At 40.6% G+C, this 26,187-nt stretch overlaps 1 protein-coding gene across 1 annotated transcript in view; it reads right to left on the bottom strand.

Moving 5' to 3' along the window:
* Positions 1-26,187, bottom strand: part of INSC (INSC spindle orientation adaptor protein) — a 150,861-nt gene that overhangs the window by 83,934 nt on the left and 40,740 nt on the right. Inside the window, exons 2-5 of the mRNA XM_065402628.1 lie at positions 17,175-17,520; positions 16,574-16,626; positions 13,167-13,290; positions 8,400-8,513 (exon numbers count right to left, since the gene is read on the bottom strand). Of these exons, the coding sequence (XP_065258700.1) occupies positions 8,400-8,513; positions 13,167-13,290; positions 16,574-16,626; positions 17,175-17,520 (637 nt within the window). The remainder of the gene's footprint in view (positions 1-8,399; positions 8,514-13,166; positions 13,291-16,573; positions 16,627-17,174; positions 17,521-26,187) is intronic.

Genomic DNA, 26,187 nt, shown 5'->3' with positions numbered 1-26,187 from the left:
TCCCCCTGGCCCCACCTTCTCTGACTCATCCCCCTTTTCTGGGGCCATGAATGTCCAATGGAGCACACAAAGACAGCCAACCTTCTAGAGCTACCAGTCCTTTTCCTTTGCTGGAACTCTACAGGGAAATATTCTTTGTATTCACTCTACATCCTGCCTACCTATGCAAGACAGGGATAATCTGTTGCAATATGTATTGTTTACCTTTAATATCAACATCTTGTATACTTTGAGTGACAACATGCAGTTAGGGACTCGATCCAGATCTAGCCTGAACCATATTGGCAGCCCTCTTCATGTATGTCCTGATCCTGCACCCATTGAAGTCAATAGGACATTTGCCATTAAACTTCACTGGGGGCAAGATAAGGCTCCAGGTGAGTCAGCACTGTACAGGCTGGATTTATGCACGCATGTTGTAGAGATATTTGGTATTAGCAAATGCATCTGTTTGCTAGAATTAATATTTACTATTTAGGTGTAGCTGTAATTACAGCAAAAGCTGTGTTTCATGGACAAACTCTGCTCTTAGCACAGTGAACAGCACATGGCTCAGTTATTCACCCTTATAAAATCTCCCTCACAGTTCAACAATTTAGGGACTGGCTTTCAGAAATGCTGCTGTCACACAATTCCAATTAAGTCAAGGGGAAATGGAAGTGCTGAGAACATCTGAAAAATCAGACCCATCAGAATGTCTAACACTCCTTCCCAAACACAGATGAAGTTGCATCTTTGTGTGTCTGTGTTCGCTGAGGCTACCAATGTAGCCTGGCCACACTGCTACAGGTTATATTCTTGTCATTACCCAAGATGGCTTGTCCTTGAAAAGTACTTTAATGAGAGACACCGCCCCCTCCCTCCAAAAAAAAGCCCAGGGTACTGTAGGAAGTGGTGATAACATTAGGTGGTTTCCCTCTGAGTCAATATTCTTTGAACCAAGGGCCAGCATCATGTAAGGCTTTCTTCCAGCAAGTAGCAGAAGTTACTAGATCGCAGGCCCTGGTTCTCATGGGAGACTTTAATCACCCTGATATCTGCTGGGAGAGCAATACAGCAGTGCACAGACAATCCAGGACATTTTTGGAAAGTGTAGGGGACAATTTCCTGGTGCAAGTGCTGGAGGAACTAACTAGGGGCAGAGCTCTTCTAGACCTGCTGCTCACAAACCGGGAAGAATTAGTAGGGGAAGCAAAAGTGGATGGGAACCCGGGAGCCAGTGACCATGAGATGGTCGAGTTCAGGATCCTGACACAAGGAAGAAAGGAGAGCAGCAGAATACGGACCCTGGACTTCAGAAAAGCAGACTTTGACTCCCTCAGGGAACTGATGGGCAGGATCCCCTGGGAGAATAACATGAGGGGCAAAGGAGTCCAGGAGAGCTGGCTGTATTTTAAAGAATCCTTATTGAGGTTACAGGAGAAAACCATCCCAATGTGTAGAAAGAACAGTAAATATGGCAGGTGACCAGCTTGGCTTAACAGTGAAATCCTTGCTGACCTTAAATGCAAAAAAGAAGCTTACAAGAAGTGGAAGATTGGACAAATGACCAGGGAGGAGTATAAAAATATTGCTCAGGCATGCAGGAGTGAAATCAGGAAGGCCAAATCACACTTGGAGTTGCAGCTAGCAAGAGATGTTAAGAGTAACAAGAGGGGTTTCTTCAGGTATGTTAGCAACAAGAAGAAAGTCAAGGAAAGTGTGGGCCCCTTACTGAATGAGGGTGGCAACCTAGTAACAGAGGATGTGGAAAAAGCTAATGTACTCAATGATTTTTTTGCCTCTGTCTTCACGAACAAGGTCAGCTCCCAGACTGCTGCACTGGGCAGCACAGTATGGGGAGAAGGTGACCAGCCCTCTGTGGAGAAAGAAGTGGTTTGGGACTATTTAGAAAAACTGGACGAGCACAAGTCCATGGGGCCGGATGCGCTGCATCTGAGGGTGCTAAAGGAGTTGGCGGATGAGATTGCAGAGCCATTGGTCATTATCTTTGAAAACTCATGGCGATCGGGGGAGGTCCCGGATGACTGGAAAAAGGCTAATGTAGTGCCCATCTTTTAAAAAGGGAAGGAGGAGGATCCGGGTAACTACAGGCCAGTCAGCCTCACCTCAGTCCCTGGAAAAATCATGGAGCAGGTCCTCAAGGAATCAATTCTGAAGCACTTAGAGGAGAGGAAAGTGATCAGTAACAGTCAGCATGGATTCACCAAGGGCAAGTCATGCCTGACTAACCTAATTGCCTTCTATGAGGAGATAACTGACTCTGTGGATGAGGGGAAAGCAGTGGATGTGTTATTCCTTGACTTTAGCAAAGCTTTTGATACAGTCTCCCACAGTATTCTTGCCAGCAAGTTAAAGAACTATGGGCTGGATGAATGGACAGTAAGGTGGATAGAAAGCTGGCTAGATCGTCGGGCTCAACGGGTAGTGATCAACGGCTCCATGTCTAGTTGGCAGCCAGTTTCAAGTGGAGTGCCCCAGGGGTCGGTCCTGGGGCCGGTTTTGTTCAATATCTTCATTAATGATCTGGAGGATGGCGTGGACTGCACTCTCAGCAAGTTTGCAGATGACACTAAACTGGGAGGAGTGATAGATATGCTGGAGGGTAGGGATAGGATACAGAGGGACCTAGACAAATTAGAGGATTGGGCCAAAAGAAACCTGATGAGGTTCAACAAGGACAAGTGCAGAGTCCTGCACTTAGGACGGAAGAATCCCATGCACTGTTACAGACTAGGGACCGAATGGCTAGGAAGCAGTTCTGCAGAAAAGGACCTAGGGGTCACAGTGGACGAGAAGCTGGATATGAGTCAACAGTGTGCCCTTGTTGCCAAGAAGGCTAATGGCATTTTGGGCTGTATAAGTAGGGGCATTGCCAGCAGATCGAGGGACATGATCATTCCCCTCTATTAGACATTGGTGAGGCCTCATCTGGAGTACTGTGTCCAGTTTTGGGCCCCACACTACAAGAAGGATGTGGAAAAATTGGAAAGAGTCCAGCAGAGGGCAACAAAAATGATTGGGGGCTGGAACACATGACTTATGAGGAGAAGCTAAGGGAACTGGGATTGTTTAGTATGCAGAAGAGAAGAATGAGGGGGGATTTGATAGCTGCTTTCAACTACCTGAAAGGGGGTTCCAAAGAGGATGGATCTAGACTGTTCTCAGTGGTACCTGATGACAGAACAAGGAGTAATGGTCTCAAGTTGCAGTTGGGGAGGTTTAGGTTGGATATTAGGAAAAACTTTTTCACTAGGAGGGTGGTGAAGCACTGGAATGGGTTACCTTGGGAGGTGGTGGAATCTCCTTCCTTAGAGGTTTTTAAGGTCAGGCTTGACACAGCCCTGGCTGGGATGATTTAGTTGGGGATTGGTCCTGCTTTGAGCAGGGGGTTGGACTAGATGACCTCCTGAGGTCCCTTCCAACCCTGATATTCTACGATTCTATGATTCTAAGGGGCTGCTGGAATTGCTTGCAGAGGCCCTGACCTTCATGAAATTAAAGATTCCATAGCACTCAACCTAACATGCTGGCCATGGTAATAACTTTACCTGCCTTCAGCTCCCCTGTGGTTTGTGTGTTGTTGCAGTGCACTGTTAAACGGCTGTGGCATTTCACCACCACCCCCAGCATGCCTTCACTTCAGTGGTAGATGGAGATTATTTTTTATATGGAGTCTATATAATCTTGGGCCTGTGATAGAGGGAATCAGTGGGAGTCCCAGGAAGCATTCTGGCTGCCTCAGAATGTCTCTTGGAGCTCTGGCGATTAGAAACTAGAATGGGAGCTCTGCCACCTTTCTACAGGATGATACATGTTCTCCCCTGACCTTCATTAGTAAAGTTTTGCTGGCCAATGTGGAACCACGTGCCAAGTCTCATTCTAGTGTCAGTCACAAACTCGTACTGTCCTTGCATTCAGGAAGTGAAAGTATTTGGTCTGTGGCTTGCCTTTGCAGAAAGACAAAAAAAAAAAAAAGTATGAGTGGAGGAAAGACTCTCTCTCATCTCCCCTTCTGTCCACCTGTGCAGGTTCAAAATCATCATCATCTTACCATTGGAAGTAGAGATCAGTGAAAAACTATTTGATCAGTTTTGCTTCCTTTTCTATTCACAGCATTTATGCAAACACATTGAGATTTTCTCTAATTTCTTCACTATTTGAAATATTCAGTCATCTCCATGGCTTGCTTTCTGGGAGTATTCAAACACAAAAGCTTAAAAAACATTTTCCATGAGTATTTGTAGTAGTAAATGGCACACAAAGGGGTGCAAATAAACCCAAAGTGAATTCATTTAAAAATACAAACAACTATGTGAGAAATATTATTTTTGCTATATATCCATCTTATCTTTTGGTAAATTGGCATTTTATTTTCTTACATGGCACTTTAGCCCTTTTTATACATGTGCACATATTTGTGTGCATGTCGTGGTTTAAAAATTTATATGGTATTCGGATTGCTCTATTTACTATATATTAGGGGACATTCATAACACTTTTTTTTTTAAGTGAACATACACAGGGCCGGATTCACTACTGCCCTGCACCTTGTGTAGTCTTTTATACCAGTGCAAATTGGGTATCAAATGCTACCAAAACTGATGATCATTTTACAGCCATTTTGCACTAGTAGAAGTAACTGCTGAGTAACATCGCATCAGCCCACAATGTACATGTTTGTAACATTATACTAAATGTGCCTGCATCATCTTGTTAGCATTTTTTTTCAAAATTGCAGAGATAAGATTGGACTTTTAAAAGAAACGTTTATTTTGATAACATTAAGCCCAAACCCAATGTCCAATTAATGCTGTCTACAGGAGATCTCTAAATAATTTGATAGGTTACTAAAACAAACTTGGCAACATTTCAACTATGGATTTTTAGATCAGACCATACTAATGGTTCTGCTTCCTTAAAGGATGGACAATCATTGGACTGAGTAATTCATTGAATACATCACAGTAACATGTACAGATCTTGGGTTGCAGTTGAAACCCAGCCAAATGGCTGCATTTTAGAGTGTGCAGCTTTTCCTCTATAAAGCTGTGACATACTTTGCCCTCTTATCCCTTGAATAACTAATACTGATAGCTGCAGGTAATCACTTCAGTTCTAATATGCTCTGCAATGTTCATTAGAGAAACAATCTCTAGTTAGAGCAGACTGAACTGAGGCAGCTAAATGACAGGAGAATTTCCAGAAGCACCATAGAAAACCTTAAAGTTCTCATTAAAAGGACAGAAGGCAAAGGTGGCTTTAAGCCACCTTTCTGCTCCATAATCCTGGAGGCACTGGCTAGGGGCCTAAGGAGGCACTTGCGCCAGTTTATAAGTCTCCTGAGAGGCCATTATGACCATAACAATCTACAGAGCACAGTGTGCTTTAGCCCGTGAAACATTTTTTCCCACTCACAGAACAATTCCTGCCCCAGGAGGTGAAGGGAATGCTTGGCTGCTCATTTAGAGTAGATATAAGGTTTCTTTTCACCCTCAAAATCTATCTCAGATTTCCTGTGTCTTTGGGTAAGTTATTTAGCCTTTCTGTGCCTTAACCTAGGGCAGGTCTCCACTATGGGGCTAAGTCGACCTAAGTTACACAACTCCAGCTATGTTATTCATGTAGCTGGAGTCAACGTACCTTGGGTCGACTTATTGCGGTGTCTACACTGCTCTGGGTCGATGGGAGAAACTCTCCCGTCAACTTACCTTATGCTTCTCATTACGGTGGAGTACCGGAGTCGACAGGAGAGCAATCAGCGGACGATTTAGCGGGTCTTCACCAGACCCACTAAATCGACCTCCTGTGGATCAATCGCCACAGCGTTGATCCACAGTAAGTGGAGACAAACCCTTAGTTCTCCATCTGTAAAAATGGGATAGCAATACTTCCTTTCCTCACAGTGCTGTGTTGTGAGGATAAACACATTAAAAATTGTGAATCACTTTGAGATTTGCTGATGAAAAGTGCTGTATGAGAGTTAGGTGTTAGTATTCTTACATGCCAATAGAATCCTCTTTGTGTGAAAAAGCCATTCTGCATGAAATGGGTTGATTTCATCCCTCTACTGGGCTCTATGCAGATGCATCTTTGCCAATTTCCGGGACCAGAGCAGTGGGGATACTACTCTCCATTACATTTTAAAGTAAAGATGTTGCTCAATGTTCATATAAATATACTAGCACACTTGTTCTTCTTGATATTTTGCAGAGCTATTGAGTTAAACATTTAACTCAAGCATTTAAAGGAAGTTAATTAAGTGGTACAAGATAAGTATATTATACTAGGTTGTAGGGGGAAATGAACTACAATGAGGCTAACAAAATAAAACTAATAAAACTGTTTTTTGTAAAGTCTATTAGTGCCCAGCCTACTGGAAGTATTTTCATTGACATCTGTGAGCTTTGGATCAGACCCTAAGTTACTTTTTCAGAATCCATATAAATATTGGCAATTCATGAACATGTATGTTAGAGAAATTGGCATCAATTAAATTATGCAAATAGCATAGGATATCAACATACATAGTGCAAGCCTCCACTTTCATTGATAAACTATACCAGTAATTGTTGTTTTTACTTTAATTTGAAGTCACTCAAACTCTTTTGGGGTTCATGTATTATTGATTCGGCCATGAGTCTCTTAAAAGACATATCTTCTCCTAGGGTTATTTTCTTCTTTTAGATTTGAAAACAAATTTATAAATACAGGTTTTTAGTTCTTTTGACAGTATACGGTCTTCACTCTAGTCATAAACTAGCACTCTTCCTTGAAACTCCTTTTGGGACTTCAAGTAGAGTTCTAGTATCTATACTTTACAATGCACCTTCAGTTTTAAAAACATAAACAAAACATTTTAAGCCTACTCTTTATTGATGCCAAATGTTTCTAAAAGCTGCTAAAATGACTGACAGATAAAATTGTCTACTGCTCTTTCATGTTGAAAATGATGTTATCAGTTAAATGCATACATGCATCCAGAAAATCAGAGTTTTATCAATCAATATGTCTCAAAAGAACATGATTCTCCTTTTATACCTGATAAGAAAAAATATCTTGATCCAACTGGAATTCAAGTGTTGTCGTGTAGCAAAAGATAATTTACTACAAAACTGCCTGGAGTTATTCTTGTAATGGCTTATGGAATTAAATAGTTAAGCAAAACACATAATAAATGTAAAATATCCACAGCTAGTTGCAGATTTAGAAATGGTAAGGAAACTAGAAATATGAATGGTCCATTCTCCTCTTGGTATGTCCATGTAAGTTTCATAAATATTAACAGGTGCTCGGCCTGAATATCAAGGGAACAACAGACCCCTTTATTCTCAGATATCCTTCAATCCATGGCAGAATTCCCACTGATATCAATGGAAGTTGTGTATGGTCTGGGGTTGTATATGGCATATGATTTTTGAATGGCACAAGGTGAATTTTCAAAATGCTGTACTGGAGTAAAATAAGGGTACTGAAGCATAAAATTCTAGTGGACAGTATGTTATAAATTACAGAGGTCACTCTAATGCCGAATACACAATGTTTGGGGTGGTGACGATGGGAGCGTACACTACTAAGAAGCCCAAAAGAACCTGTAACTCATCAAAAGCCTATCCCTAGAGAATAGACGGCAAAAGGTTAGCCATACAGGAAAGCAGCCAGCCCTCTCTAGCCAATTCATGCGCCAGTAACAAGGCTGGGTTCCAGTAAGGCCGGTTCTTCTGGGTTGTCATCATAACACAGTGATGTGATGTAATTATCCCCTTAACGAACATGCTGTGTTCTATTTGTGTTCAGACTGGCTCGTGGCCTATTTCAGGAGGTTTCCACCATTACCATTTAGCTCTTCTAGCCCCACAGATGGAAATTTAAGGGTGGAAAATATTGAATTAGCGCCTCATGAAAAATTCAACTTCTACATAAATAGCTATATTATGAACACCACAATTACACTTAAAATGTCAGTACTGAGATAGGGTCACATGTTCCATGACACCTGCAATGCAACAGCATTTGTGCCATCCTCTACTCAGCTGCCACTCCCCCGTATGTCCGTCTTTTTTGATATTTTTAAATAAAAGAAGAAAAACATGGTTTCTTAAAGTAAAAATTTATTTTGTCATTAAACTGGATTAGCTGAAATAAAAAGTACCAGCCTGCTGCACTATAAAATTTCATATTACAACCTGTACAGTATATTTATCATAAATGCCCAGTTAGTAACTCTAAACCAACCATTCCCATAATACATGGTAATTAATCTAGTTCTAGATTTACTTCTGGATTGCTCTCAGAACAAGAAGTAGCTTCCCCAACACTTGGGAAACCTCTGGACCATGCAACTATAATAAAAATATAGCCAGTTAACGCTACATTGAATGAATTTGTGTGCACCTTACCTTAGCTATGATGCGGCACAATTGAGCACCCTCTTGGGTAAGGCTGAATAAACCAATGGTAGATGATTCTGTGATATATATATTATCTGATGAATTTATTTGTCTCACAAGATTCTGTGCAACACAAAAAGATAATAAACACCAGTTACTTCCAATGAGAAGAATCAAGGGGGGATAGCTGTGGTTTTTCTTTTAGGTTGGAGTAACTGAATCTAGTCAGTTTAACCAGTTTCGAAGTTACTAATCACACAATGAAGGGAGAGAGAGGGAAAAAGACATTGTATGGGCCAAATTCTGCCCTTATTAACATTGGGTTAACATATTTATTTCAACTGCATAGATGTAACTGAGGGTCGAATTTGCCTCTACACCTCTTTATATAGAGATCTCTATTAAGAAAATAATAATATATTTAACATACTGAACAAAGAGCACTGCAATTATTTGGGAGAACATTATTTGATTTAGCATGGAATTATTCTATGATTTGCAAAGGGTGATTAATTTGCTTAGCTCATAACTGACATAATGCTATGAATCTCCTATTTTTACGCCAAAGTAATGCTGCAGACTACTGACCTAACAGGTCTTTTCCTCTTCTAGGCTCCACAGTTCTATAATAGGATTCTGCTAAGATCTATTAGCTACCCTCAAACTATAGAGGAAGTCTCATAGGTCAGTGCATGGCCTTGTGACAGAAAAACCACCGATTAAGTCTCCAGTAAACGTAATTGATTAAATGCATATTTTCTTTTTAAATTGTTATCTTGGTTTTGCATGTGTACCACTGCATTTGCGCAGATTAAGGGGGTTGTTAGAAGAGTATAGACTCCATGATGCTACATTTAATGTTGTTCTCTCCACCAGTGCATGTTATCATTACAAAGAAGAAATACACAATGATAATGGTCTTTAAGAAAGAAGCTATGTATTTTTATTTTTCTCACATCTTTGGAAGAAGTGCAGAGAAATATCCCACATTTATAAGCTTATGAGCCAAAATTCAGTCCACTTCTCTTCAACAGGCTGTATTTCTGTCTTTAACTTTTAGCCCCACTGCCCAAAAAGTCTTCTTAGAAAGCCACAGAAACTATTGTTTTACATTTTAACATTAATCCAGACAGGAGTAAAAGCCTCACAATCCATGGCAACTGTGACGGGTTGCCACTTGATGCACTGGGATTTCACTCAGCCCGCCTGCTCCACTAGCCTGGGCTCCCTCTCCCTGTTTTGCTGAATCAGGCTCTCTGGCCTCTGGCAGCACACACACAGGTAGGGAGCACCAGCTGTAACATCACACAGAGCCTACAAACACCTCTCTATGGGAAAGTTCAGCTAGGAAATTGCCCAGTATGGCTTCCATCTGCAAAGATAATATTGTCTTGTGCTATATAGAAATATCTGCACAGCCCAAGCTCATAAAAATTCGCCCTCTCCCTGTGTGAAGAGAGATATACACAACTTCTCCCACACACACACACACAGTTATAAATTGCACAAACTGGGTTATGTTATAAACAAGAAATAAGTTTATTAACTATTAAAGGTAAATTTTAAGTGATAAGAGATAGCAAACAGAACAAAGCAGATTACTAAGCAAATAAAACAAAACACGCAAACTAAACTTGATTCACTAAAGAAACACGTTACAAAATGTAATTTCTCACCCTAAATGTTGACTTTAGGCAGGATACAGAGTTTCTGTAACTTAGATTTCCAGTTATTTCTCTTTACAGACTAGACTCCTCTGTCTCAGTCGGGACTCAGCCCTTGTCTTTCCCTCAGCTTAGTTCCTTTGTCTTTTCAGGTACTTTTAGCAGTCTTTCTTCTTGGTTGGGAAGCCAGTGAAGAGAGAGTCCAGATCAACCTACTCCCAAGCCTTATATAAGATTTACGTAAGGCGGGAATCTTTTAGTGGAAAATTACTAGAAGTCCAACATGGTGTTTAGTACCAGGTGACAGGACCACCTGACCTAGTAGTGTTGCAGCAACTTCCCAGGACACTTCTCAGGAAGGAGAGAGATTAGTATCTTCAAAGTTCTATGGTTCTCCTTAATGGCTTATCCAGGATGATTGCTTACTGTCTAGTGGGCATTCTCCCAAGTACACACCCACTTGTAATTGTTACATAGTCGATATTTCTAACTTTAGATACAGAAATGATACATGCAAACAAATTGGATAATCACATTCAGTAAATCATAACCTTTCCAATGATAACTTACAAGACCCATCTTGCATAAAATATACCTTAGGCCATATTCAGATCATAACCATATTTCTATGAAGAATATGGGGTGTAACATCACAGCAACATTAATCAGGACAGAGAGCTGCTGTTTGAGTTGGCAGTTCTGACCTCAACAGGCTCACTTGACTCATGCATGTGGTTCCCAAGCAGTGCTATACTAGCGCTGTGGCCACTCACAAAATTTCTAGTTTTAGCCAAGCACATAGACATTAGGCATCCAGCCAACGGGCAGCCTCAGGAACTATCCTGATGGACTCTGAGCACTAGAATAAAAGGAATAGGTACACTCCTTTGAATTCCAGGGTGGACACATTTTCTAGGAGGGACTGTATAATGTACTATGTCAGGTAACATAAAACAAAAGTGAAAAGATTTTAAACAGTTTCTAAAAGTGCTTTTGTATTAGTGACCCTGAACTCTTTCCAAATTTTCACCCATTCAAACAAACACACACCGCTCTTCCATATACAGTCGTTCACAGAAATTATTTATGCTTCCCTTAAAATAAAGTGATTCAATATTTCACACAAACATAGTGTCATTAACTATAAAGTGAATCCAACTTCTTTTCCTTTTAGCTAAGGTAAAGAAAATAGGCAAGTCTGAGTACAGCCTAGTTACTTTATTTGCTAAATTGAAATAATGACTTAAATTATTTACACAGCTATTTATGCTTGGAATCATTTGTGGCATTACATATGGTTCCCGTAAACCATAACTAAAGCTCAACAACAGGCAGCTTGTTACCTTGACTTAGCTCTGGGATGCTGAAAATCGCTTCTCTAGCTTCCCATTTCCTGGGCAACAATCTGTTTTAAAACTAAGATATTAGAAAGACAGGAATGTAACAAACAGGCCATAATGAGTTTGAATCTCTTAAGACAACAAGTTAAATTCTGCTCTAAATTAGAGCACAGAAGCAATTTAATTTTGGCAAAGTATTCAAAGTACTATAACTATTTCCTCAATTCTCAGCCCTTCATGTTCCTTTTCTGCAGTGAAAACATAACGTTTCTGGGCTGTATTAGCATCAGCTTCTGAAGTATGCACAAATATTACAAGACATAGTTTAAATCTAGCCAAATTGGTACAGATTGAGTTGTTACCATTTAAAGAATGTTCCCAGGGTAAATAAATATGTAATCCCAGTCCAATGCCACAGTCCCAGTCCTTATATTTCCAAAAGGTGATTAAATGATAGGTTCTATGATCATACAGTGCATTTACTGAAAAGGTTCCATGCAGGAAGGGGTTTGTTCTCTAGAGTCCTTTGGTCCTAAGTGGGGAGGGAGAAAAATCTTCCATTTCTGGGTAAGGAGAGGCACTGTTTGTGTCTTTTTCCATCATTCATTAATTGGTTATTTTCTGATTTGGGGAGGGAACAAAAGATAATGGGTTTGTTTAGCTCATGCACAATTACATATTTCACTCACTAGAACCTAAAGTCTAGGACAGATGTGGCCTTGTAGGGAAAACCTGCGGAGAGGAGCCAGACAGCAACTCCAGCCAGTAGGAGCCAAAAGCAGGAACTGTTCCCCTGGCAGAAGATTATAAAATGGGGCCCAACTGGAGCCACTCTTCCCCCACTCCCCACCTCCCCCAGCACTCCCCTTGACCCAGAACTGTGCAGGAGAGACCACAGATGCTCTGGGGGCACTAGGACCCACATGGCACCTCCCCACCCTCCCATCATGTGGCCCTGAGAAAAAAATGGCAGAGAGGAGCTGAAGACTCCATCTGATCGGGGCAGAAACAGTCAATGCAGGGATATTCAGAGAACTTCCCACAGTTTTGACTGTCCTGTGCTGATTGGATGTTTTCGCCAATCCCATCTTCCCCACTCCCTCAGTATCTCCTCACCTGTCTTCCATACCTGCCCCTCTTAACCCCTCCCCTATCCCTTTCATCTACCTTCTCTTTCTATTTAGCTGATCCACTCCTAAGCCCACCCCTCATATTGTTCACTCTGCTTGTGTGTTCTACCCTTTTTACTACTCTGTACAGTGCCTCGCACAATGGAGCCCCATTCTTGGTTGGTCCTTAGGCACTATTGTAACAAGCATAACAACAACAACAAGAGTGGAAGCAGATCCATTGCACTGAATCATTATTTGGACTCTGTCCAGAGGTCAGCTCCTTTAAACTGAAGAGAGCCTGACAGCAGACGTGATCAACTCAGGCAGCCACATAATCATTTTGTTGGGGACATCAGAACCAGATCAATGAACAGAGAAAGTGAAGGATACTGGTGCTCTGGAAAAACTAAGTGTGCATGAAATCAAAGAAGGGTCTGATCAGTGATGGGCTATGTGAAGACTAGAATAGGTTACTTTCAGGGTCTGTGAGATACTCTGTCTCAAAACAAAATTCGAACGGTTTTCAGGATGCTTGAAGCACCAACCTCAGGTTTGTAGGGACTGAGGGCTGTAAATATTTTACTTCCACCATTCCAAACAAAAAAACCCCACTCACCTTCAATACAATGTTTAAAAAAAATGCATTCAGTTTTTACTGACCTGTATTTCATATGTTAAGGCCAATTCTATCAACTGGCCGAAATACTGTGCGACTGTGATTAATGTTTCATTAATACAAGATTTCATGGACTGTAATGTCCGTTCGTCTTCAGTTTGTATGCACCTGGAAAGAATGGAAAGGAAACGAATGAGAAAAATACACACATTAGGCACCACCTTTATCTAGCTGATTGAGCCAACCAAGCACTTTATGTTGCACAAATGTTAATAATGGAGATTCAACTGTTCAAATCAAGGTGCAGCCTTATTATAGTTAATGTCAGAAGAGGCATTTAGCAAAGTCTTGTCTGTCCAAGGTAAGGAAGAAGGCAAATGATAATATTATAAATTAATATCTTACAGGTTCACAATGCACTTCATAGACTGTCTGACAAATTCTGCTTTCAAGTACACTGGGATATATCCAGAGTAACTCCACCCACTGTTGACTAAACCTTATTGTTGCTGTGCATCAAATGGCTGCTGCGATCCACCCTGAGGTGTCTGCATTTCAGTTGTAGGTACGTACATCCTCTATTTGCAGAGCCAAATTTTTTCACAATAAGTTTAATTTCCCATATTTTAAATCTAGGCCCTAATAAGTATGAGTCAAGTTGTCGGTGTCAATGGAGTTAGTCTGGGTTAAAATGGTGTACCTGAGAGCAGAAATTAGCCCTCTATACACACACAGCACTTACCACTACGGAAATACAGCAACCTCAAGGACTGAATGCAACAGCCATTCTGTGTCCAACAACACTTGTCTACAGTTTTGACGAGGGAAGATGGAGAATAACTTTTACACATACAAGGAGAATTTAGGTAGCCAAATTATTGTTAAACAATAACGATGTTCTCTATGCTAACAATAAGAAATATTATCCAAAAATTTGGGGCAGGATTACCAGGGTTAACATCCTTACTCTTGTCTAATATGTCATTAGATATTAGAACAGCCACAAATAGTCAGGGCCTCAGTTTTGTATCAAATCTAAAAGATTGCACCTCCATTTGTACAGTTCCTCCTAGCACTGTGGAGGTGCATTATTTTCATACAGACAAAGACCAGAGTGAGATCTACAGATCATGCGCACAACTTCTTAGAGCACTTTAGCTGTCTTTGGATATCTTTTATCTGAGTATTATTGACAAGGCCCAACTCTGCTTATTTTTTTAAATCTGATGGGAATAGGGTTGACAACTTTCTAATCGCACAAAACCAAACACCCTCGCCCTGCCCCTTCCCCGAGGCCCTGCCCCCTGCTCACTCCATCCCCCCCTCCCTCTGTCACTTGCTTTCCCCACCCTCACTCACTTTCACTGGGCCGGGACAGGTGGTTGGGATGCGGGAGGTGGTGAGGGCTCTGGCTGGGGGTGCAGGCTCCGGGGTGGGGCCAGAAATGAGAGGTTTGAGGTGCAGGAGGTGGCTCAGGGCTGGGGCAGGGGGTTGGGGTGCAGAATGGGGTGTGGGCTCCAGTTGGGGGTGTGGGCTCTGGGATGGGGCTGGATATGAGGGGTTTGAGGTGCAGGAGGGGGCTTGGGATTAGGGTGCGGAAGGGGGTGTGGGCTCTGGGATGGGGCAGGAAATGAGTGGTTTGAGGTCCAGGAGGGGGCTGGGGCAGGGCATTGGGGTGCAGGGTCTTGGAGGGAGTTAGGGTGTGGGAGGGGGTTCCGACCTGGGGCAAGGAGCTGGGGTGCAGGAGGGGGTGCAGGGTGCAGGTCTGGAAGCAGCTGGCAGACAGGCCAGGGGGGTTATATAATATTCCCCCACAAAAAACTCATTTGCTTGAATTAAGATTGGTAGATCATATATGCAACCAACAAAACCCAGAAAAAGCAAAGCAATAAACAGTTCGGTCATTCAACATCCCCGTTTCCACTCCCTTCAACAGTTCTTTTAACCTCACCACTTCCCATCCACCACTCATAGCCCATATAAATCGAAGCAGATGCACAAATGGCCTGATTTTTAGAAGTGCTCGACATTTACAGCTCTGACTGAAGTCAATGGGTCTGTAGAAGATGAACAACTGACAGTGTGGCCTAGTGGTCAGGTGATGGTTGACACTACATTTCCCCATTGAAGCACAATCCTGTCCTTCAGCGCCCCCACCCCAATGGTTTCCAGTCCTTCCCTTTAGTATGGGAGCATTCGGGGCTGGGCCTTTCAACAGTGTCTTTTCCAGCTTCCCTCTCGCTGGAGGTGAAGGCTCTTGTTGTATTGTTCTTTCGGAGTGAGTAGGGGAGCCCAGGGGCAGCTACACCCAACACCTTGGGGAGCCAAGCCGCTGCCTCCCCCGACCACTTCCTACTTTGGTCTCCTTCAGCTTCCCAGAGTAAATCACTCCAATCAAGTCTCTGACCCACACACTCTGTCCCCTGCTTCTCTTTTGTGCATTTGCACAGATCTGTGTTGTCAGGTCCCAGGTAGTGAGCTCCTGGAAAGTCCTTTCCACTCAGATCAGCCGTCTGCTCCCTTCCACTGCCTGACTCCGAGCTGCTCTGCTCCCCTTTTTAAAGCCCTGCCTCCAGTTTGTGCAGGCCCTGCAGATATGTCTGGGCAGGGCTGCCTGGGCCCCAAAGCTGTTCCTTAATCCCTTGTTCTGCAGTGTGGGGTTTGTCTGCCCCATCAGAGTGTGCTCTAGGACACACATGAAGAACAACAATGTTCAAGAAACACATTTTGTATTTTCTGGTAATTATACATTATGTTTTTTTCCTAAAGATGCCCCAAGATGAGTGACAGGCTCAGTGTTTAAAGTAAATCAAATGAGACTATTGATTGGCACGACTGTGCAAACAAGGAAAGTTCTGTTAGAATCAGGGCATCAGCATGAGAAGAATTCTTTCACAACTCTCACTTTAACAATGTTGTATAGTGCTTATATCAGTGACTCTAATCTAACTAATGCAAGTGAATGCATATCTGTGCTTAGGGAACAGACTAACAAAAAACTTGCAGCAGTACATGAACATGTGGTATCATTGTTTTCAAACATGAACCAGGACTGCAGATTTCAAACTTAGCTTGAAATTCTGGTCCCACTGAAGTTAATGGTAGTTTTGTTATTGATTTCAATAGAGCAAGTTTTTCACCCTCAATGCCTAATGCTCTGAGGATGTAAAGTATCACAATACACTAGCATTGATCCTTGTGCCATGCCAAGTTCCCTGTTCAACAACAGATCCTAATGAAAGATCAGGGTCTAAATATGGATATAACTAAGTACCTAACTTAAGGCACTGATGGCCCAATAATCAGACGGCATTTTAATGAAAGCTGCATATGCTCAAACAAACGTTCAAAGAGTGTTAGTTGGATTTACCTCCCTCATTAAAATTGCCACAGCTTGTAACCAATAATTAGGAAGCAAAACTGACTATCCAGTTCAGGAAATTTAACTTACCTTTCCGTGACTGCTGTAAATTCCGAACATTTTTCAATTAAAAGTTTTTCAAACTGCAGGGGGGGGGAGGGGAAAGAGGCAAAAATGTGTTTGAAATAATGTATCCAAGATATATCTTCTTTCAATAAGAGAAAAACACTTGATTACAGTAATTAGAAATAGTCAAGAAGATATTTTGTGAACACCAATTTTTTTTAATTTCCCTTTGTATTGGCATCTGTGGTTAATTGTAATAGAGATAAAAACTGAAGCTAAGCCAGTCCCAGTCCCATAAGAACATTTTCTACATCTTAACTGAAAATAAGACTCAATTCCAGTAGTCCACATGGAGTGAACTACTCAACACAAGTAAAGGTGGCAGAATCAGGCCCATAAAAACACTGATCCAAACATAAAACATGTTTGTTTACACACCCACAGGGGGATTGGATGGTTCTGAGATATGGAGTCTCTCACTGTTCAGATGATTTGCCATTATTGTAACAAAAAACAAAAAACAAATACAAAGATTGCCCTCGCCAGATCTATCAGCTCCCGAATTCTAAACATAGTTTATAAATTCCAATTGACAAACAAATCAATATTGAAGAAATAATCCTACCTGGTGCATTTCTTCTGAGGAATTTCTAGTGACGCTATTATATTCGTTTATCATTGAATGTACGTGACAATTGACTCTTACTGTCATGCTGTGAACTCTCTGCCATCTGTTCTTCTCTAGTTTTTGAGCAATCCTGGTCAACTCCGTGCTTATGATCCAAGCTCTTTTTAACAATAACTGCAAGTTATCATATGCACTATGTTGTGATGAAAGGATAAGTTCACTCTGTGCATCCTCCTCTGTGCTGATTGGTTTGGACTGAAGAATACACATACATTCACAATCCGTCATCAACTTCAAGTCCTCCATCCAACGCTGTACGGAATCCACCTGAATTAAGTGCATGCTAAAGTGTAGTAAAAAAGAAAACAATCAGATGAAAGATCTGAATCAATTTAGACAGCCTTCATGAATAGAATATGGGGATAAAACTTCCCATAAGGATGAATCTAAAAAAAAAATCAACTAAATGAAGAATTAACTTGGCTGCATTATGAAAGTGACATGCTTTATATTCCAAATAGAGATTTTGACCACCTATAAACCACTTCCACATTAGAGACCTACAGATCTCTAAAGGGGACTATGATTTGCCTATAGCCGGGCATTAGCTGAAATCACTACTGTATACTATTCTATTATAGTGGCTGAAATTAAGATTAGAGTCAAAAAGTTACTTTATTTTATTAGTGAAATAACGGAGAAGCAGTGGCCTTCTCAGAAGTGAAACCACTAGGCTGATACAGACCAATACAAGTCCATACTTGTCTTATAGCAAGTAAGAGCTGTTAGACTCCCAATCTTCATGAGACCTAAATACACACAAAACAAAGTTTGGGAGACGGGGGGTGAGAAATACATTACTTAGAACACTAAGATCAAAAGTAAATTTGTGGAGAAGCCAGATTTAGAAGATGTATAAAAATAGAGCCCAGTCCTATAAGATGCTTAGCTCTTCCTAAGAAGGGGTAAACACCCTCAATTCTGATTGGTGGCGCTCTGCACCTCTCTGATTCAAGGATACAATTAGGAGCAATGAAAATCAAATATTGGAGACATCTGTGAAAAGATATTGAAATACAAATATAATGAGAAGAATTTAAATGGATTAGCTGTGCTGAAAAGTATCATTGAAGAGATGTAATATGCCAACTAAGCTTTGTATCTTATTTTTGTTTTTGCATTTTCACCTACATTTTACTATGATAAAACACCTGTCAGTCATTCGCTCTGAAGTGTTTTGTCAGACATGTATTTTTCAGCTAACAAAAGCCTTGCAACTAATACTAGTTTATGTCAAATATAACACAGCAACTGAGTACTCCAGTGTTCCACGTAACCTGAAGAAAGCTGTCTAGAAATAACACCAAAGGTTGCTTTGGAAGACAACTTCAGGTTAGATAACAGACAACTAAATAAATGTATAGAATTATCAAATTTCACCTCAGATATTGGAAGACATATGTTGCATACGCACACACAGTGCCCATGAAGAAAATTAAGGAAAATGTGACAGTTTAAGTGTTCCTCAGAACTATAAACTTTGTGCCTCATGGGTTGCATCTGCAGACTCCCACACTAGAGGAAAGGGCATTTTCACGTAAGTTTAGATAAAGGATGCTTAGTCGGGGCATTCAGAAAAAGATTTAGGTCTCAGGAGGGATTTCTCCCCATTGCTGTAGAGTTGAGAAGCAAGGCAGCCTCCACAGTATCAGAAGAGGGCTTCCAGCAAGCTTTTTGTAGAGCCCCCGAGCTTAAACAACAGCCTCATACCACCAATAAACTCAACATTGAGAATGAAACATACTTCTTTTCAGTGGTTTTGTTTTCTCATTGCTCCAAGCAGAAGGTTTGCTAAAGCCTTCTTGCAGGTGGGAGAGGCAAATTAATCTGGCTGGGTCTTCAAAGGTGTGAACATTAACAACCTGCCTTAATTGACAGGTCTGTTTCTGCCTCCAGTAAGCTGTAAGCAGGTGTAAGACCCATTGTAATGAATATGTGGACTTTCCTACTAATAAATAAAAAACCTTGATCTAAAAAACTGAACAGCTCAAGGTGTGAGGTGTTAAGTCTAAAGGAAACATCGTAGATAAAGTAAAAATAAATATGGATCATATGTGGAATGTATGCTGCTTAGAAATTGAAGCAGTCTGTCCTACCTCCCCTCACAAAATTGTATACATTTTGCATAAAAATACACAATCCTTGGCAGCTGAATCCTATTTTAGTAGTATTTGGCTATATACACCTATCTAAAATTAGATCCTTTCAAAAAGGCTCATAGTGGAAACTTATAAATTAAAACAATTACTATGATGACTTTTGTGCATTTCAGAAATATGTCTTCTTAAGAGCACTGATGGACTCTCAGTAAAGGCAGAAATCTCCTGTTAATGAGAACAGCATGGAGGCCACGGGTTGTAATAGTTACAGAACAAAATAATGGAAGCCAGCCATAGCATCTTGTAAAACTATCTGAACCACAGTCGATTCACTCTGTGAGTCCTTGGTGAAGCTACTTCACTTTGTGCATCAGTGAACTCAGTAGTATGATAGAGGCAGACACATGGCTTACAATTAAAACAAGTCATTTTACACCCTGGCCAAGCTTTCCTGGGCAAACAAATTACTGATCCAAAAATATTGGCCTGTTAAATTATTAATTTACAGTTTTGAATGTCACCAGTGTTTTAAATTCATTTGTTATTGTATTGAGCATGCTACTGTACAGAGTAGAGACTTGGCCACCGACAGTAACTAACAAAAAGAGACTGGAGGCTGCCCATTACAGACGGATGAGGAAGATACTACACAGTCCATTGAAAGTCAAAATAATAAATGTGAGAGTACGAGCTGGCAGAGCAGGACATATTAGAAAATATCCAAGAAAGAATGCTCAGGTGGCTGGGACACGTACACCGTATGGAAGATGAGAGAGATGCTAAGCAAGCATTGCCTTGGGATGCCAGGGATGAAAGAGAAAGCAAGGAAGGCCAAAAAGAATTGGTGGAAGCCAGTGGCAGAGGATAGTGTATATAGTGGCATCACCTGGGGAAAAGTATCACAGCTATCAAGGGACTGTGATCAATGGAGGACCTGGACTGCCCAACGTGTAAGTGGCATAGGAGGAACGAATGTCTAAGGATTGTTTTAAAAGAGATTGCCTTCCTCAAATCTCCTGTCTGGAGATGTTTCTGAAAGGTTCCCACAATGAAGTTGATCCTGGTGCCACTGTACTCTATCTATGGTAACACATTGACTGGCTTCAATTGAAACAGGATCAGGCCCTACATTTAATGGGTATGACTGATGTACCACAAGTGCTGTACCATTATATATTAGTATAACTAAGTTGTATACACATCAAAATACCTGAGGAATTATTATGAACAAAATATTTTAAAATGCAAATTAAAAACAACTGCTTCTTTCACTAATGACCAGGTCAGGAGGTTAATGCTTCTGTATGAGTCATGAAATAAACCTGAAGGGCTTCTATGTGATCTGGAAAAATGGTTGAGAGAGTTTATATGGAGGCATAGGAAACTGAAATAAAAGATACCTACACAGTTTTGTGGTAGCAGTGTGTGTGGATTGAGCACAAACGTGGGGGTCCCTTGATTTTACATGTAGACTGGAAGCACTGCGTGTTAAGGGGCTTTCCATCTACTTCACTATATATGGCCTGGACTAATGCACATGCAAGAACAGAAAACATAAATCGATAAGGGCCAGAGTCTATTCCTCATATCAAACTGTATCCTACTCTCATCTCACTGAGGTACAATGGGACTGCTATTGTTCAGAGGCCTGTACTGTAAGTTGACCAAGGCAACAAGAGTCCACCTCAGCCTGCTACATAAAATTGTTTATGAAATTCAGCAAAAATTGGAGATAAATCTGGTATAAACAGAATTGTTTAGGCTAAAAGCAGTGGGATAAGGGGTCCTCGAGGCTACTGGTAAAGTCACGGGTTGTTACAACAGTGAGCTAAAAGATTCTAGAAGTGGAATGAAATGTTTACATTTGAAATTACCAAAATGGGTTTAGACTGGTGAATGCAAATGGCTTGAGACTGCCACACCTTTCTTGGACATTGTCCGTGGGAACAAGTGGACTGAAAAGAGTGAGCTTCACCTATATGCCTGAGGAAAGGTTTCCTGGTGTCTGGTTTCCATTGGCAACCCTACTGTCTCCTGGAACCCCAGGATCCACTATTACACCATTGGGCCTTCACTGTCCTGATCAATAGATATGACTCTAGCAGTATCCCAATGCAAGAGGGCAAGGGGCTCACTGATATCGGTGAGTAAGTTTCAGCTGGCCTGACCAGTTCAGTGTACCCCAACTTACTAATGACACCTTCTAGATACAGTTAGCAATGTATTGATCATTAATATTATTGGGTGGTGTATGTATGAAGCTCAAATTCAAGATTACAGCTATATTGGAAATTATGTTATCAAAGTGTATCTGCCAGGCAGCGCTGAAGGTACTCCACCCTAAACAAAGGAATGTGGTTCTGTCACCTGAAAAGGTATTTCCAGTGTACAATGAGACAACGGGAATGCAATTTGAATAGAAGGTAAACAGGACCATCAAGCCAACAAGGGGAAGAGACAACCACTCAGCATCACCACAGGGGGAGGAGATTGCAGAAACAAATAATTTGCATTTTAGCAAACACCAGCAGGGAAGAAACCTGCATGGAACTCCCTGCACCACCAGACTCCATGTCACCTTCCTCACAGCTTCCACAAACTTTATTTTGGGGGGTAACCTTAAGACGAATACATGTGAAAGGTTCACCAGACTATAAAAGAAAGGGGCAGAGAACCACAAGTTACATTTCACTTAAGGCAACAAAAGAACTGAGCACTTCGGTCTTTGTGGGAGATCCTGACCAGAGAGGTGGTCAGCCATCTAGCTGGCAGGTAGACTGGTAAGGAAATTCACTTGAACAAAGGCTATAGCTTGCTTTGTTAAGTCTTAGTCTCTAGAAAACATTTTCAATTTTATTTGCATGTAATCATTTCTAACTCTTTTATACTTGAATTCACTTAAAATCCCATCTCCTTTTGTTAAGGAACTTGTTTTAATCTAAAGCAACCTAGTGCTGTGCTTGATTTAAAGTGAATGTTAATGCCAATTAATGTGACAAGCTGCTGAGTATTGAATCTTTAAAGCAACAAACGAACCTTAATCTCTCTCTGAATGGTCTAGGAGAGGGCTACATTGCAGTGTGCATGGTTTTGTAACATTTGGGATGGGGGCATTGGGGTCATCTTGCCAGGTGTAACAAGCAGGCTGCTGGAATCAGAATTGTTGAGGCAGAGCTACTTAAAAGATAATGAATGCTTGTATGCTGGCTGGAAGTGTCCAGACAAGAGAGCTACAGTAGCAGAGCATTTTGAGGGACTCAGGAACAACAGCTCACATGTCTGGATTACCCCCAGAATGTGACAATATCCAGACCAGATTAGGCCAGAGAGACATGGTCATCACCACCAACAGCTAAATCTTGACCACTGCTTAGAATGTGAGGCTTGGGTCCCTGCTTTGTGTATCCTGTTCCTTCTCTGCCTTGGTTCTTTTCTTTCCCATCTCTCTTTTTGCCTTCTCTTTAATAGCCTGGGTTAGCCAATCAAGACTGCATCTTTTGCAACACTGTTGTGAACTCCTGACCAGTGAGGTGGCTAAAAGCAATGCTCTAAGCAGCCTGATGCCAGTATAAATTTTACAGTTCTCAGTACGGCTAACAAGACATGCTGTGCCCACATTTCTCTAACACCAACGGTGCAAGTAAGAGTTTGCACCAGAGACAGAAGCTGCATTTCCTATCTTTGCTGTCCTTTTCTGTCTCCTTTTGCATGTGTTTGTCTTGTTTCGCTTTCAGGAAAATGGGATCAGACTTCATCAACAACAGTGCCAGACCATGTCAGTTAACTTTTTCTCTTTCCCCCCAAAAAAGGACGGTAATTACCTCTTTTAATACCACCTAAAAGACTGTCAAACAGAGCTTAAAAAGCTCTCTACAGCTGAAGGGAAACTGAATAATGTTATTTAAATGAAAGCCTCAATACTTTACTTTCAAATTCTTTAGCCATTTTCCCCCCTTTTTTACTGTATCTTTAACAATAGGTTTAAAAGGTTTCTAGTGGTGTTTATTATACTGATAGTATGCCAGTGATAAGTGTGGCCCAGGGGTTTATGTCAAGTTAACTGTTTAACGTTGTAATAGTAAACAAGGGTTTCATAAATATCTTATGGGCCTGAGACACCTTTTCAACACAACATTCCTCCATGGAGTCAACTACTATTAAAACAGAGAAAGATGCCAAGATTTTTCAGAAATGATTAGTGTTGAGAGGTGCTCTAATTTTTTTCAGTTCCCAAACTGACATTTTAGTGTAACACAGTTTTCAGAAATGTTGGCCCTCAGGCCCCTTTAAGATGGGTAACTCCGAGTGAGGCAGTGAAAATCTATAGCCCCTTTCGAAAATCTTGGCCAGAGTGTCTGAATCTGGCCCTACAGGCCTTATCAAAAACCCACTGAAATTAATAGGCATCGAAGACAGCAAAAAAGTTGCAGTATTTCAACAGACACCAGGAATTTGGAAACTTCCTCAGGCAGGGAATCATGAGTGTATGAAATGTCATGCCAAGCAGGGCGCCTGGGGCAGTCAGTAGGTAGTGTATAGAAATAGGGTAGTATCCCTTTAAATAAGTTTATGAGCTTTCTAGTGGAGTTTACTGTGCTCTACCTTTTCAAAGCTACCAGAAACTAGTTAGAGCAGCACTATGTATGTATGCTTCTGCCTGACCTTGCATGTTTGTGCATATTTAGTAAACATGAGTATTTAGGACCCAGCTGTGCCTCTGGTTTCTTTATAGTATTTTTGTTGTCTCTTTTGATCTTTACACAATACTAGGGTCATTAGGAAACAATTAGATGACACAGAGAAAGTAGTAAAGTTGGAACACAGCCTCATTAAGCCTTTCTTCATCCCAGAAAAGTTTTTACATCCCTATCACTTTTTGGCATACAATCCAAAAAACATGTTCAGAATATTAGTAAATGCAAAACTTCTAAACACTTGGGTACAATAGAGAAAATGAAAGAGCCGCTGGGGTCAGGGTATAAAAAAACCAAAGCAAGTTTAAAAAGTAAGAACAGAGGCACAGAGCTGAAAAACAAATCAATTTCAAAATATTTAAATATGCAAGGGCAGTAAAAAGCTATTTTATGGAATACAATAACCTGAATAAAAGATATTCTGGGAAAAAACAAAAGGAGAAGAAATGTATATTTTTGAAAATGTGCACAGATCCACGTTCTAATATTTAAAAAGGATACAACGGTGTTTGTGCCCTGTTCATAACTATTATGGTTGGACAATGCACTGCAGGTTTTATTTTTGTAACTATAAAGGCAACACAGGAACCTATAACAGGCATAGCTAACTGAACCTAAAGTTTCACCTACATAACAGACTTTCAAAATACGCACTTCTTTACATAACATAAAGGTCAGATCCTCAGCTGGTGTAAATTAGTGTAGCTAGACTGAAGTCCATTAGAGCTATGTTGATTCACACCAGCTAAAGATTTGGCCCTAAATATTTCAATGATTTGTCTCAAGAACAGAACTGCATTTCCCTCAATTCTGTTTCTAGTGCTGACCAGATTGAAACTGACGAGGCACAGAGATTTTAATTCCATCCGAAACATATACCTATTCTTGGGGTTTGGTGGAAACTTCAAGAGAGCCCTACCATTTTTCTTTCCTTGCTAGTCTGACCACTGGTTACATTTTGCAGCTGGCTGTGTTCAGAAGCTGCTACCCTAGAAATGATTAAGGAAAGTTTGAATTAACTCTTGTAGTTTTTTCTAGCTATACCTATCTAAGCATTTATACTACACTCATCACCAAAATATGAGCGCCCCCTCACTGTCATTACATAAAGTCTTGCTGTAAGAACAGAATCTGCAATTACATTAGCTAAGATAAAAATGACATGACTGTCATCAATTCTCATGCCTCAGGGTATACACTGATCAGCAGCTGGACTCAGGAAAAAAAGTGTCCTCCACTGTGGTAAACAGTGCTGCACAAGCGACCTAGTACATTATGTATGTATGTACTGGGAGGAGAGCCACCCCTGGAATTATGCATATAGGCCAGTATTGGAAACAAGATACCGGAAGAGAGAAATTATTGATCTGTTCTATCACAATTCCCACATTGCCATATACAATACCACTGCTTTTTAATTTTAGACTTTACAGTCTGCTGCTGTTTAAGGTCTTCATTTTATTCAGCTTTGAATTGAATATTGTGTAATTGCATCACATGGTTGATTGTGGCTTTCTTATTCTTGTTACTATGTATAGTTTCTCTTTCCTTTATTAGATATGAATAAAGACGTCCTAATTGACAAAAATAATGATTTTTTAAAAGTTTGATTTATAACTACATAAGCCATTTGCATGACACACAGTACAGGTTCATTTGACTTGCAAAATGCATTTTTCATTTTTTGGACTATAGAATGTACTTTGACAGCTGATTAAATTTCTGTTTACTGAGTAAAAATGATTGTTACTACATTTTGCACTTACAGGACGAAACCTAAAAATGACAAACAGTCAGATAAAACAGGGAATCATTTGTATTCTCTTTAACAGAAAATAAATTATCCATTTGGAAGAGAGGAAAATTATGTAAAGCGGTGGGAATTTCAAAAGCGCTCAACATGAGCCTAACTTTGTTCTCATTAAAGTAAATGTTAAAATTCTGATTGACTTCAGTGAGGGCAAACCTAGCCAACACTTAGACTTTTGAAAATCACACTGTAAATATGTAAATTGGTTGGATTTTACATCAGGAAAGATCTTCAGCTTGCATTACTGCTAGTCCTTAAACTTATATACACTGAAATTAAAATAATGTCAAAATAAATTGTAAAAATAGGATTTGTTAAAAAAAAAAATACCTAGTAGCTACTTGGAG

The sequence above is a fragment of the Emys orbicularis genome, chromosome 4, assembly GCF_028017835.1.
Source record: "Emys orbicularis isolate rEmyOrb1 chromosome 4, rEmyOrb1.hap1, whole genome shotgun sequence".
Classification (NCBI taxonomy): domain Eukaryota; kingdom Metazoa; phylum Chordata; order Testudines; family Emydidae; genus Emys; species Emys orbicularis.
This window is presented reverse-complemented; position numbering and strand designations above follow the sequence as displayed.